At 40.2% G+C, this 16,109-nt stretch overlaps 1 protein-coding gene across 1 annotated transcript in view; it reads left to right on the top strand.

Annotated features, from left to right (window-relative positions):
• Positions 1-16,109, top strand: part of Dok6 (docking protein 6) — a 382,726-nt gene that overhangs the window by 287,869 nt on the left and 78,748 nt on the right. The window contains exon 6 of the mRNA XM_027935339.2: positions 6,248-6,386. Coding sequence (XP_027791140.1) covers positions 6,248-6,386 — 139 coding nt within the window. The remainder of the gene's footprint in view (positions 1-6,247; positions 6,387-16,109) is intronic.

Raw genomic sequence — 16,109 nt, 5'->3', positions numbered from 1 at the left:
CTAGAGCACAGTGAAATTTAATGAGTAAACACAACAACAGAAATAGTGAATTACAGTAGGTGAATTCACTTCAACCAAAGTCTGCATTTCCTAAATCAAACTTAACTTCATTATTTCATGTTCCTTGTCCTACTAAAGCACTGAAATTTTGCATTGCTTCTGCATTTTGACCATTATATGAATTAGTGTTATGAAATTATTTTGCCCTCTGTTTATCTGTCCTGGTTATTATCTATCTATATATCTGCGTTTTCAGTAAAAAGGAAACTTTTTCAAAACATTAACTAGGATAGGCTTGGCAAGACTTTACATTTTTTTCTTCACAATTAGAATGAGCTGTAGGTAAAGGAAGTGGACATTATTTCAATTCATTTTACAAAAGGAAGTAGCTGGGCCCTACTAAGCCAAGGGAAATTTCCACTGTGATCTGTTTAAACACCAAATCCAAAGACATTGCCCCAACTGTGAGAACAAATAATGGGATCAGGGTCTATGAAGCAATACATGGGGAAAAAAAAAAAAGATAAAGAAAATGCATCGTCCTCAAATTACACAAAAACGGGGAGCTCTGAAAGTTTTATTGCAAGTTCTAATAAAAACTATCAAAGAGCAGAATCCTTCGAAGTGAAGGAAGAAAACTGAAAAATAAGGATGAAATAAATATGCTATGATGAGGAAAATAAATTTGATGAGTTTTTTCAGAAACCTGAGAAAAAGGGTACGACAATACAGAAGGAGGAAGAAGGTCATGTAGATGATCAATAGGGAGACACACAACAAAAGAAAAAGAGGAATGTCCAACTACAAAAGCCAAAACCATTGGAGCAAAATCAAGAGTAAGGAATATTCTTGGCATTTCCTAAACTTCTTGAATCTGAAAATTTATATCTGTCATCAATTTTGGAAATTGGGGGCCATTATTCCTTCTAGAATTTTTTTCCCTCTTTTCTTCTTCTTTCCTTCTGGAATTCCAGGCACATGTCTGCAACCTGAGCTGATCTCTACCCAAAAGTTTCTATGGCTATGTTCATTTTATAGCAATCCTTTCCCACTGTGTTCTTAAGACTGAATAATTTCCATCAGTCTCTTGTCAAGACTTTCCTCAATCTTCTCCACTCTTATCTCAAAATCATTCTGTGATTTCTGCTTTTTGTTATTTCAGATACTAACTGTATTTTTCAATTCTGGAGTTTCCATCATGTTGCCTTAGTGTACTCTCCATGATGTCTCAGTCCACTCTCCATGATGCCTTAGTCTACTGTCCATGACGCCTTAGTCCACTCCCCATGATGCCTTAGTCTACTCCTTTGATACCTTAGTCTACTGTCTATGATGTCGTAGTCCACTCTCTACGATACCTTAGTCTATTGTTCATATTGCTCATAGTTTCTTTGCACAGATCAATGTTTAAATCAACAGAGCTCTTAAACAGTAACCAATCTTTCCATAGCTGCTTATAAAACGTAAAATGTCAGCATTGTTAAGTGACACTAAATAGTTAAAACTTTAATGGAATAAAAGTGTTCGTTGATGTAAGAACCTCTGAAGAAAAGTTGTGCTTCTAAGAGTTCCATTGCTTTCTATAATTAAACATTAAATTTTAAATTCTGGATAGAAACACCACTGAGTTTTCAGGAACATGCTCCTGCTCTACTCCATTCCAGGCAATTTTAAATGTCTGTGGGCATGGAGGATAAATATTTGGTTATTAAATATGTATACAATATTGCAGAGCTTGAAGTGAGAATGAAATTATACAGCTCTGAAGAATAAAATTGACAGGGGTCATCTAATTCACCTGTAGAAAACTTCATCAAGAGACTCACAGAATTATTTTAAAGATTCCCTGTTTGTTTATTTATTTATTTTAAGTAAAGTGTCTCCATAGTTTTTGACTTGGTAAATTTATTTCGCTTGTCATTTAGAATAAAGGCTGGCATTTAAAAGTCACCACTGCATAGAAAGCTAAGTTGGAGATTTACAGGAAAAGAGAGTGATGGTATTGTAGTTACATGTGGGTGACTATTTCTCCAGTAAAATCTCCTCCAGGGTTCTATGTTAGGGCTCTTTCTCTCCTTGAAGGCGACTACAAAAGCCTCGTATATTGGAGTGCTTCATTTGGAGTTCACGTTCCTACAAATAGAGATATCCACATAATTTCTTATTCTTCCTAGGAAGAACAAAAAACTTATGTGGATATGTGTATTTGTAGGACGTAACAGAAATGAGACTGATGCTGTTATTTTGAGAGATTCTGAAAGTGGTGAGGCAGGATAAAGAAGGAGAATATGCTGGAAAAGGAATCTGGTCAACAAATATTTAGGGGAAAGACTAGGATTTTTATGTTCTTATTTTATAAAAATGCTTTGACAGCCAGCTGTCTCAGATGGAGGGGTGCCCAAGACCATCCACAGGCTTCATAATTTTCTAGAAGACTCACAAGGCTCAGAAAACATTCACACTCACAGCATGGCTGACTGCCAAGAGACACACTGTTTAAAACCAGCAAAGGGAAAGACCAAGAGACATCAGGCAAGGGCTGCAGGGCTCCCCCAGCGGTGCTGCCCAGGACACTCAGGTCTCCCAGCCAGGATGTTTAACAACACAGGAGAAGTGCTGACAACCAGCGGAGCTCCCCCAGCTGCGTCCTGGGATTGACTGGGGTCAGTCACGGGGGCACCCGACACCATCTGGACCCACCTCAGCTGCTCAGCCTACAGCCTCCATCAGCAGAAGGACAGCCTCTCACCCAAGTCACAGTGTGGGTCTCAACCTATCTGGCTTCACTGCTACAGGGAATAGGCAGAGTATCCAGAAGCCAGTCCAGGGCCATCCTAAGCTATATGCAGAAGATAGTCAAAGGCTCATCCTGAGGCTGTATCCAGAAGCCAGTCAAGGGCCCCTCTTGAAACCAGGACTTTTCATGAAATTGCATGGTTTGCATAATCCTGGCATGCTGAATTCGTCGTCCTTTCCTGCACTTCACCACATTCGTTACTTCATTTAATTTAAAAAAGAAGAGAAGGAGAAAGGAGGAGGAGGAGGAGGAGGAGGAGGAGGAGGAGGAGGAGGAGGAGGAGGAGGAGGAGGAGGAGGAGGAGGAGAAGGAGAAGGAGAAGGAGAAGAAAAGAAAATCCCGTGACGAAAGCTTGGATACCCCCGTTTTATAGCTGAGGAGCCAGTAGGCGAACCCCTTGCTCAGGTCAATCCTCCCACCACAGTAACCATGTGATTCTTTGACCAGTGCTTTTCTTCCCACTTCTTGAAAAGTCTCAGAGACTGTGGGTCATGTATTTTTTCCTCTCCTCCTACCTCAGGCCAAGACAGTGTGGGCTTAATAGGACCTACTTAAAAAATATGTGACTGATTTATATGATAGGCCATGGCATGTTGTTTCAAACGTGTGCCCTAGTCTTTTAAATATTACGCTGCTATAATTTCCCTTATACTACAGTGTCAAAACAAACAAAAACAGAAAACGAGCAAGAAAAAAACAACCTTCAAAATACGTGTGTCAGTAGTACCTCCTTAGAATCTCTGAGGCACCAAACCATGCCTCAGTACTGGAAGGGACCTTCAGGATTATATTCTTCAACATTTTATTTTAGATAAGAAAATGCATTAATTTTGTGCAAATACCTTACTAAGTCAAAGACAATATTTACAGTTGTCTTTAAATGTCAATTGAATTCTACTTTGGAGTCAGAACAACATACGCTATCCATATTTTCACCACTTCTCAAAATGCAATCATTGGATGCTGTGCTAGGGGCAAGAGTGACTGTATTCAAATAGAACTGACCCCTCCATCTACCTCTCTCCCAGTTAAGTAAAAGAACCTTTCTGGTTGCTTGTCTGCTCTTTTTCTGTTCTATTTCTTCCTTTCTAACCTTCAGTTTCATGTGTCCCATCTTTGAAAACTGCACAAATAAGGCTTCTAATTTGTGCTCATCTGATTCCCAAGGGTCACCATGTGCATAGAACCACCTGGGGACATTGTTAACATGCAGATTCAGATTCTGCACAAGCTCCCTCCCCCCAAGGCCTGCACCACAGGCCCTGGGCCCTATTTTGAGAAGCAGGTCAAAAGCCATCGAAATTATTCCATCTTTATCTCTGACATTCCCTCCAGTGTTGGCTTGCTACCACCACGCTGTTTACACAGATAATAAAAAGTCTCCATATCTGTTCCCTGCCAGCCCCCAGAGAACACGTTTAAGCAACAACCAAGGAAACCTAAGTAGCTCATTTCAACATGACCAACAGAACCCCGAAGAATTCTGACCTTCAGCTTGGCTTAGGCACCAATATTTCAGACATGGCACCTTCTGTTTCTTTGCTTCTCAAGCCAATATTTTTTAAATGCCTTGTTTCTTGATCAAGGGATGAATTTACAGTAGTTATTTCAGAGACTGGAAAAAAAAAAAAAAAAAACCTCCTGTAAGCATTCAAACTTCCCCACAGGGCAGAGCTAAGTCCCAGGAAGTGGCCAAGCATTAGAATTTTACATCTCAATGACTGAGTATGAAATAACAATTGGTGCCTTCATTATCTTATTTCCGGAGGCTACTAGGAAGTGTTTTTCAGAGGACAAGGAACAAAACTCAGCCTCCAAGGAGAGGCCCTCAGGACCTACCAGTGGCTTTGTTGCTGCTCTTGGATTCCCTGACTCCCCTGAATCAACAAAGAAAGCTTGCTCCTTTGTTTCACTTTGCAAAAACTCTTCATTTCCCCCCCAGACTTTCCATTTCACGCTGAGTGAATTTTATTAAGATGGCTTTCACAGAAGCTGAGTGCTGGGTCCATGGGCCCTGAGGGACCGCAGCCTCTGCAATGTCGGAAGCCTCCTGAGACAGTTCTTTTCTGCTGAAAAACTCCTTGGAGAATCGTAGAGTAGAATCGAAACTCTTTTTGGTGCTTGAAGAAGTAGTTTGGCCTCAAGAATATTTTGATGTTGGTACCTGCAAATTTTTTGATGGTATCACCTGGTTGGTTGGTGGCCTAGTTAATAGCCAATGTCTGAGAATTCATATCACATTGATAAAACTGGCCTAAAGTATTAATTTAAATCCTTTTCATTTTAGAACTAGGTATGTTAATAAAACTGACCTGAGTTCCTACTTACAACTTGTCTGTGGGTTTTCTTTCCAATAAAACATTGTGGTTTAAAAAGTCAATTATAATTACATTTCAATTAATAATAATAAGGAGCTTATATTCTTATTTTTCCTCTCAAATTCAAGTAAGAATTTTAATGTTATTATATGTTCAGAAGAAATGACAGCATTAGTTGCTTAATAGTCTTTCCAAAGCACTGCATCATAATAGTTAAATAGTCTGTATCAAAATAACAGATTAAAAAATAGAATTTACCCAATCATTTCTTTTCTCTATGGTAGATATTTAACTATTTCCAAACTTTCCTTATGATTAATTCCCAAAGTTTATAATGAACATAGCAGTAGCTAACATTTTTGAGTATTTAATATGCGCTAAGCATCACTGTAAATATTTTATCTACCAACTCTTTCACTTTTATCAAGGTAGAAATGATCCTACAACTCCTATTTCAGAGATATGGGAAGCAGGTAGAGGCAAGTTAAATAACGTGCCCAAGTGCACCCTGCTGGTGATTGGCAGAGAATGTTTAAACCAAAGACTCTCATATTCCAAAATCTCCTCTGTGCCATGTTGAGCCCTGAGTTATACCAAGATTTACCTAAGAATCATTTGGGTAAATAAAAGATTTAGCCTATGTATGCAAATCTATATATTTAAAAATATATGAAATTAAAAATGTATAAAAGCTGCGTAGTCACCTTCTCCTTGGTTCCAGTGAATGCAAAATTGCAAATTTTTCTCAAGTCCTACACGTTTCAATAGCTGCCCGTAGGCGATGGTACTGTTATATCAAGCACATGAAAACCTTTAAGAAAACAATTGTTGTCTTTTACTCTCTTTTCCATGTGGAATGCACTGCTGTGACCTGAATCACTTGTATCTGTTGCTTTCTATGCTGTGTGAACGCTTTGTCCTTAAAAGTCCAAATACTGATGAGTTTTCAGCTTTATTCCCTTCCCACATACCGTTTGAAGATGCATTAGTTGGGGTTGGTCCAGGATGAGTCTGCTTCACTAACTCTTGAGAGCTAGGATAAGGAGCAGGAGGGCAAGGGCGTCTTACAGGGAGGACTGTTACCACTTGAACACGTGAAGACCCATCTCTTTCCCTATCTCTGTTCTCACAGAATGTGTGACACAGGAGAAGGACTATTCACTTTTCAAACAAGGGAAGGAGAAATGATCTATCAGAAGGTCCATTCTGCGACACTGGCCATAGCTGAGCAACACGAAAGATTAATGCTAGAAATGGAGCAGAAAGCCCGGGTAAGGCTCCTTCCTCGGTATCCTAACAGCTTGGGAATGAATGTCCCCATGGTCTGGTGTTCATGGTGTTCACGTGGGTCCATTCCTGGAGTGCCTCTGTGTCTACCCTGCTCTGGCCCCAGGAACTTGCCCCAGTTACCAAACCTCTGAGACCCCATCTCTCACCCCTTTGATACCCTGCTCATTGTACCACAGAGGTTATTTGTGGCCACTCTTCGTGAGCCCTGTACTCCACGTATCTGCCTATTGCCTTAGTACCCAAAGAGGGGGGCGTGACTAGACAGTGAAGTGAGAGCAATCCTGTCTGTGCAGCCCAATATACACTTGTACAAGATTTCAATATGGGCCCAAAATAACTAAAATTGAGGTTCTACCAGAGAGGATTTCACTTCTTGCATTTCTTTTCATCTCTTCCTTTATCATGGATGCTCTAACATTTTAAGCTTTTTCTATCTATGTTTCAGAGCCAATGATAAAGTGCTTCGCAAAGGAGTGCATACTATTTACCAACAGAATAATTTGACTAGCATCCTGCTCTGGAGATGTACTATAGTTTCAGGGTCTAAAAATAATTAAGTAAATAATCTGAAGAAAGAAAGTTTATACCACCATAAAGCAAAATCATGAATGTTACTACTTTGTTCAAAGAGCAGACAATGGGATGAACTTCTTTCTTCCTGCAGGAGGCCTAGAGATGCATTGAGAAGCCTCCTCATTCTCTATGAGATACACCAATAGGCCTATTTCCATTTAAGACGATGAAGTTTATATCTAGTATTATTTTTTGTTTCTAAAATTCTATGAAATAGTTTGAAGTATGAAAGAAAAAGAGAAAAATTCACTTTCTAAGAAAACAATAGTTTAACAAATAATCTTATGTTGTTCTTAATGCATATTTTAAATGTGTTTCTGATTTCCCTACATATATATTTTTATCTTTCCATCTGGGATATGGTCAAAAGAGCCCTCCTAACTCCTGGGGGTGGGAGGGGGAGGGTAAATCCTGCTTGCACAGGCCATTTGACCCTCCATGGGAATGGATAAGTAGCTTGAGCGTTTTGGAGATTGACATTAACTGTAGGATTGTTTGAGCTTGTGAGACTTATCCTTCTAGAAAGATTTGGGTTAAATTTAAACCCTGGTAGCAATTATCAAATTAATATGACATTTTCCTAGTGATTCCAATCAAGTGAAATACTAAAACTACCAATTTCCAATTATTTGAAAGGCTTGTGCATTCATTATCAGCCTATATTTGCAATCTATTGATGCTCATTTTCATCCAAAATTGAAGATTGTGTTGTCATTTGCTGTTAGTTAACAGTTGACATTCTTATAGTTGTCCTAAGCAGGCAAATTCTCATAAGGAGAGAGATTTAAAGTACATTTTCATGAAGGAAATATAGAGTGCTTTCATGCAACCATGGTCATCTGCCATGGTGGAGAGCACCCAATGTGGGTCCTCCACCAACTTCCCAGTTCAACCATTCCTTAGCTGGGGAATCCTTGACAAATTACTTAAGCTCTGTGTCTTATTCTTCTCTGTCTGTAACATGGGCACATAATAGTCTACCCACCTCATTTCTTATGAGGTTTCTATATAGCAATTTAGTCTATATAAAGTGCTCAGAATTGGACCAAGCACGTACACCATCCCATGGAAGTGTTTGTTCATATGAAGGTGACGTGGGAGTGATTTTGACTTACAATAATTGCAAAAACAGTACATTATTATTCCCAACTGTGGCGATATGTCATCTCTTACACACTTTTTTTTTAAGAGAGAGAGAGAGGGGGGGGGGAGAATTTTTTAATATTTATTTTTCAGTTCTTGGCGGACACAACATCTTTGTATGTGGTGCTGAGGATCGAACCCGGGCCGCACGCATGCCAGGCAAGCGCGCTACCGCTTGAGCCACATCCCCAGCCCTCTTACACACTTTTAAATATGTCTAACCATCTTGTGACACACACACACAAAAAAAATTCCAAAACAAAATCTAACTCACATTAGTGGTTGCTATTGTGTGTTTATCATGATTTGTACCACTGAAAAGCACACTGGGGAACTGAATCAAGCAATTGCTGCTGAGGACTCAGGGATAGTGGGTCCACTCACTAGGACCTCAGGAGTAGATGACCCCTGGATGTGGGGCCCAACAATCAAGAGATAAGAGAAAATGCAGAAGATGTCCCGATACAGGTCCACTGAAGCTCGATCTTGAAACCACATAATTCTAGAAATCGCAGAAGCAGACTTCATCACTTGGTGCACACAAGTAAATGGAGCAAACAATTTCATTTATAAAGTCTGGTGAAGGCTAATGTTAGCAAAAATTTCTATACCTCAAGTTCATTCTTCAGAGTAGGCTCAACTAGTGCTTTTCTGAGGGCTGGCTACCTCAACTTGGTAATTGCCTCAACTCCCCAAATTCTAGGATCATAATTCTAGGACCTGATTTTCAAAACACAACATTTTATTTTAGATACTTTCTATACATGCACAAAACTCTTAAAAAAGGTTCCAAGTATGAAAGAGTATTCATTCTAACTCCTCATTTGTTATTTAAAGTAAGATGAAGACCTGTGCTATCAAGGAGACAATAGTGTAGCCCAGGAATGGCCCTAAAAAGCTTATCTAAGATGTGAAGGTGCTGCATTTCATTCATTTTGTGTCTAGTAGGAAGCAAGGAGATACTGCTAATTGACTTTCCAGTTTTAAAACCAGGTCATGTGAGATTGATATGGACCGGGTAGCAAGTGCTTACGTATTTTAACGTGATTTAAATGATTTTATAAGATTCAATTACAAAGATCTATAAAGGTAACCAAGGCCTCAAACATAGTTGTGCAGTTAATTTAAAGCATTTACTTTTATCCTTTTAAAGAGAGATCATTGAGGAGTGTTAGTGGATTTGTAAATTTAAGGGAAAAAAATTCAATGAGAATAATGTCTCAATACACATTTCTCATTGTGTGTGAGCTTTTCATCACTGTGAGCAAAATACCTGACGAAAACAGAAGGAAAAGTTTATTTGGGGTTCATGGTTCCATGATCAGCTGACTTCATGCTCCGAGCCTGAGGTGAAGCAGAGCTTTGTGGCAGAATGGCACCGCACCTTGGAGGGAAGCTTAGGGCTTCCTTGGAGCAGAGAGAGAAGGAGAGCCAGAGGCACACCTTCCCCCACACCCATGACCTGCTTCCTCTCATCACACCCCACCTGCCTACAGTTACCGCCCAGTGAGTCCATTCAATTTATTAATCCATCAAATGGGTTCATGCACTGAGTGGGTTACAGCTCTCCTGATCTAAGCAGTTTACCTCTGAACATTCCTGCAGTAACACGTGTGCATTTTCAAGGGACACCTCATGTCCAAAGCATGACAACCACAAGAAAAATAATTCAGTATGATCTTGCAACATCACGTTTTAGGAAACCTCGTTTTGCCCTTTTAAATAAGCTTCCTTCTTGGATACCATATGAATAAACGTATTTTGATATATTTCCATAATCTAAATAGGTCATATTTCTATTCTTGCATAAAGAATCTGATATCTAGAAAAATATCCCACCTTATGAATAAAACTATGCATCTCTTACTAAACAGTACTAGACAAAGAAACTACTAAGTTGGTAAGGATATTAAAAATGTGTGTTTTGATTTCCTTCACTGAGAAAAATAATGAAGCGATTAATATTAACAGACTCAAAGTTTTTTAAGTGCAGGTTGACTACTTATTAACTATGCACAAGATGATGATGTAATTATTCAGTACTCAGTGACCTGCCCAGTGCCACAGGGAAAAACAAGAACAGGGAACTTCCTTGAGTGGTGCACAATTTTGTGGGATCAATTTACCCGACATCTTTTGACTTCTTGAAATAGCAAGTTTTTCCATATCTTAAGACAACTATGATAAGACATCACCATCACCAATTTTTAGTAAACAATAATAAAATTATCCCTCGCTGTGTCCACTTTCTCCTGGAAGGGGGCTCAGGTGACTTCCCGGGTGACCAACCCATTGGAAGCCCCCTCAGGGAATCCCCTGAGAGACGACTCCTGCAGGGTAAGAGGACCCTGCCCAATGCTGCTCTCAGACGCACCACTACAGCGTCCCACTCCTGCATCCACATGAGGGTCACAGAGTGTGACAGGAAGGAGTGGGATAACCTTAAGCTGTCCATTTTTAACCCCAAGCCTGTCTTGCTTTAAAAGAGAGCTTTGTTTTAGGGGTGTATGGGGAAATTAAGTCAACGGAACAAATTTTAAACTGGAACCATTGCAGAGAGATTACTGACATTCCCATCATTGAGGAAATTATTAAAGTGAGATATTTAAAAAGAATGCACTTCTAGAATTTGTTTCCATTTCATGGAGGTCATTCTCAATCTTCGGAATGGCTGAGGTTCTTCAAATTCTTCTGCCAAAAGATACTCTGCTGTGCCCCTGCCACACTGTCCAGGGATAGTTCGGACTTTCACTGGGAGGCAAGAAACCTGCAGAGAAGCCCAGAAGCCTGCTGTGAGTTTAGCCTGTTGGGGTTGAGTTCAGGTTGAAGTCACCAGAGTCAACAGAGCTTCAAAGGGCTCCAAATAATTTAATCTTGACATTAGTAGATGTGCTAGACACCCACACACAGACAGAAATGGTGTGAACAAAATTTTGTTTTCTTTTTATGTTCTTAAAAGCTTTGCAGCGGTTATGAAATGTTCACAGGTAGAGAGCAGCTGAGGAGACAGGAGGGAAAGAAAAAGATGTCTTCCTGATAGCTTAAAAAATTAACTAAATAAAAGAAAGGGGGATTTTCAAATTTGAAAATGTATTTGAAGCTAAACAGTCTCACATAATAAGAATTAGTTGTTTTGTTTTGTTTTTTTTCAACAAACACTGAGGATGCTCCTGTTTTCCTGAAATTCCTATTTCTTAGTCAGCAAAAATGTCCTCTGTACAATTTAAGGACAAATAGCACCAGTGCCATTGAAATACCAACGGCAACGCTGCATCCACTGCTTTACAGAATCCCTCTGCAGGACTAGCCAAATGGCCGCTCTTGCCAGAGCCGTCAACCCTGTGACCACCCTACGCACTGGTGGACAGAAAGAGGACCACCAGAGTCTCATATAAAACTCCTTCCCTGGAATCAAATAAGTGCTTTTTTTTATTATTATTTGCTAGTTGACATACCATGTTTCTTATTAGTAGAAATGTAAAGGATTAAAAGCAGGTCAGTTTCACACATTTGATAAAATAAAAAATGGAAAGAGCCTCACTTTTCAACAACTGTGGACATTTGGTGCGATGATCATTTTAAAATGAGTCATGCCCTTTTATAATGTGTTAGTGAAGGAGTTTCTGATGAAGCCACAGCAGCCTTTTCCTCTGCCCCCCATCGGCAGGTAGAAGTGTGTCCAAGGACACGCGCAGCTCAGAGGAAGAGGAAAGGACAGAGTGGAGCCAACTTTAGCCCACGTCATCTACACAGTGACTAGAAATTAAGTGGGTCGTCCCTTCTCCAGTCACGTTCCCCACGAAGCGGGCATTCTCCAGCAGGGAAAGGGCTCAGTCTGTGGTTTCAGAGCACAAGCCGCACGTGTGATCTGACGAGAAGAACTGCAAGTACATTGATTCTTCAGAGTTCTATTCAGCATTCTACTGCTCAGTGTAATCAATAATAATCGTAAGACAAGATTCTTGAGTACTGACAATGACTCACTCCCTGCTGGAGAATGACACTCACATATTTGTGAAATTTTCTTTTATTTGATAAACACTGGCTGTAATGCATCAACGCAAGCTCAATTAGAACAAGTTATTGTGATCAATGATAAAAGTGGACCCGTGAGACTAATTAATCAATTCACTTACTGCTGTTCAGTTTCTGAACACTAAGGAAAATTTATTCTCTAACCACACACACACACACACACACACACACACACACATGCACACGTACACACATGCATGCACGCAAACTAGATTTCTTCATTAATACACAATGAGGTGGAAATGTTGAGAGGCAACATACAATTTGTCTGGTCAGGGGTTCCATAACACAATGGAAGAACAAACAGTTGCTTTGGATCATGTTCTCTGTTCATTTCTTATATTTAAACAACTAGAGCTGCAACTGCATTCAAAAAAGTGACTGCTTGATAAAACAGGGTCCAACTTCCCTGTTAAAAATAGCTTTGTTTCTTTTTTTTTTTGTGGATAGAACTGAGCAACAAAAGGACACACACCATGGGGCTTTCTTAATAGAAAAGAACAGCTTTCAACAGTTAATCAAAATCATACAACTCTCTGACAAGTACACCTAAAACCCAGTGCATTACACTCCCTTCTTGGAAATGCTTTAAAACAGAAGAAAAATAGTGTAAGCTACCCATGGGTAGACTAACATCTAAAAGTTGATGTTGGTGTTTCACGAAAGAATAATCAGCATGCTTTCCTTGAACGCCACCGAAGCTGTCAGCTCCCCATTCATGGTGAGTGAAAGCTCACAGGTCACAGAAGCAGAAACCCACGGTGGTCAGTAAGAGATCCTGGAGGAAGGCTAACCAGGGCTATGCAACCTGGGGCCAGTCACTTGCCGTCTCTGTGCTTTTTGCTACCTCTTCTAAAGAGGTTGAGTGGAGCACAATAATAATATCTACTTCACAATGTTAGAATACCACCTGGGGTTAAAGAAAAGCTCAAAAATTATTAACTATTTCATGAAACAGATGTCAAAATAATTAGCTTTATTTTTAAATGGTGAAAATAGTTTTAATCACTACTGAAAATTTATCTCAGCTTTCATTATGCATATCATTATGCATATAGATTTTATATATTTAAAATTTAAAAAGAGGAAAATTTTGATGTAAAACATGAAGTTTAATGCTTAACATGTATGCATTCATCATAATTTTTTATATTCAAAGAGTAGCTCTGTAAATGCATTTACCTACCGATAGAGATGATCCAGAGAAAGAGATATGCATTCAGGAGATAAATACATAAAATATTTATATATATATTTACATTTATATAAGTATGCTTAAAAGCATTATTGTCTATAATAAGAATATAATTTTAAAATATTTATGTAGATGTTTGTAATGATTTCTGTGGTTATTCTAAAGCTGGGCTTTTTTCATACTACCTGAAAATATTTTGGCCAATGCAGAATTGTAGAATATAAATAATAACACTTGTTTTATATCAAGTTTAATGCAAATACTATTCTGCGAAGTTCAGCTGAGTGACATCCAGCAACTTCCACTCAATGACTATGTAGATCACATTTTATTTGTTATCCTGGTACAAACTCAGCAAGGTGTCTTCTAATTTCTTTCCATTTATCTTGAATAAAATGGAAGATTAAGTGTGACGTGTCCCCTATTGAAAATTAAGCCAAGTCTGGGAGACACCAATTGTCCATAAACCTTCAGACTTGAGAGAACGGCTTTAATGGAGGCAGGCAGGGCCAAGTGCAGCTGGCCTCAGGTCCCTGGGTCTCCGCTCCAGCCAGTCTCACGTTTCAGGAGCTTCTTTCCAAGAAGGAGACCAGGCGTTCTCAGCTGCAGTGCACTCGTGGGCGTTCCCTGACCACGCCACACAGGCTCATTTGACCACTGACACACATTTCACGAGTCACCTTTGCACTACTGGTTGACAGTGTTTCCCTACCCAGTCCCTCCCGCCTCGGTCACATGGGAACATGCCGACTGTGCTCCAAGAAACATTTCCTTACGCCCTCTTCATGCAGAGAAGGCCTTTCACAGCTTCTATTATGTGCACACGTACACACACACACACACACGAATACTCTGCCACCGGCATTGCCCATCTGTCCCCACCTTCCCTATCACACTGACAATTTGTCCATATGCCTTTTCTTGGGTTTTGTGCTTCTACTTAGCTCTTAGGGCGAGGTACAAATATGTGTCCCTGACTTCATTGTCATTCCTTTAATAGCTCAATTTTGACAAATTTCTGTGTCTTGACGCTTTCCCATAGACACCTCTAGCTGTGCCACCTCTCCCAAGCAGTGGTGGCAGTAACAATGCAGCAGTCTCTACCAGGCATCTCAGGTGTGAAAAACGCTGTGCTTCTCACTCTAAAAACACATCTTCTATGACATTTGTCACACTCAAAATAGAATACACTAACTCCAATTTAGAGATAAGGAAACTCCGAGACTGAAAACAAATTACTTTGCCTGCGGGTCCTACAACTAGGCAGCTGAGGTCCCTATCCAGGAGCAGTCAGCTGACAGTGATGCTCCTGTCCTTAGGGGCTCTAGTCCTGCCCACAGGCCGCAGGAAAGAGGCGCTGGATGTCCTGCCTTGGTCCTGTGGAATTCCTGGTGGGCGTTGTCCTCAGCTCACCTGCTCCTGAAGATAAGGGCACTGGTGGCAACTTCATAGCGAGTTCTGGTGATGAGGGAAGAACAGCTCTGCAGCCTCGGAGGCACTGCTGGGGGCTGTGCTCTGTGAGCAGAGGGTATCATCCCTCTGCACCTTCTGTCCTCTCTGTGAAGCTGAGATGGCATATGGATGATTTATGTGGACGTTCGGTGGGATCACATGTGCAACCAGCTCACACATTGCCAGGCAATAAGTGAATGAATCACAAGTTAATTCATAAATGCTAAATTTCATCTCTCCCAGATGTGTAGATTTGTGTCACAATGGCTAACACAAATTTCTAGGTCATCACTAGAGAGTTGCAGAGTGAAAGGAAGTGTGTGTGTGTGTGTGTGTGTGTGTGTGTGTATGTGTGTGTGTGTGAGCTGTGGAGGAAACCAAGGGTCTTGTGCATGCTAGACCAGCGCTGCTCCTCCACCAAGCTACCTCTCCAGCCCGGGCAGTTAGCTTATGTACAGGTGAATTTTGGAGAGATAAACAGATGAATACAAATTAATACTAATGCTCGTCACAGAGAGAAAGTTTCAAAACAGCAAGGTGGAAAAAGTAATAAGGTAACCCAAATATATACATATATATATATGTATATATACATATTTATTTATTTGGTAGAACCACAAAGAGGGGCTAGTAGCCAGGACCATCACAAAAACAGTTGTCCCTCCCCCTTCTGGGCAATGCAAGTACTCTCCAAGTTCAGGGCTGGATTGTCCCACATGGCAAAAAGCTGGGGAGGAAACTCATCTTTCTCAGGAAAGATCAGCATCCAAGTCTAAACAGCTATGGGCTTGTAAGGCTGTTTGCTGTGCAGAACTACTTGGAAAGTCAGTAGGAATGAAGGTTGTCAAAGAAATGCAAAGCCTGTGTGACTCCAAAAGAACTGCTTCCTGACCACTACCCTTTCAACCAGGAGGCACCAAGTTTCCTGAAGTTCAGGAGAGAGGGGATATGCATTGCAGCAGGAAATGCTATGGACATCTTTGTGTTTTCTTTGTGTTTTCCTTTCTCATTGTCTTGAGGAAGGCAAAACCCTTTCCACGTGGATAAGTTCATGAAGGTACTATCTTAATTTCTGTGTAGTTCACTCAGAGCATAAATAAAGGTACTATCTTAATTTCTGCGGAGCTCGCTTGGAGCGTACATCATGCTCTTCAGCTGTGGGCTGGCTCTGAGAGATGTGCAACCCTCAGAACAAAAATGTTTTCACTACTCTCTGGACCTTATTGAACTGTGATCTCTACCCTTTTTGGATGCAACAAATAAGTGACTTCTGATTCATTGCTCAGTATTCCAGAGAACTAACAGT

This window comes from Marmota flaviventris, chromosome 16 (genome assembly GCF_047511675.1).
Source record: "Marmota flaviventris isolate mMarFla1 chromosome 16, mMarFla1.hap1, whole genome shotgun sequence".
Taxonomy (NCBI): Eukaryota; Metazoa; Chordata; class Mammalia; order Rodentia; family Sciuridae; genus Marmota; species Marmota flaviventris.
This window is presented reverse-complemented; position numbering and strand designations above follow the sequence as displayed.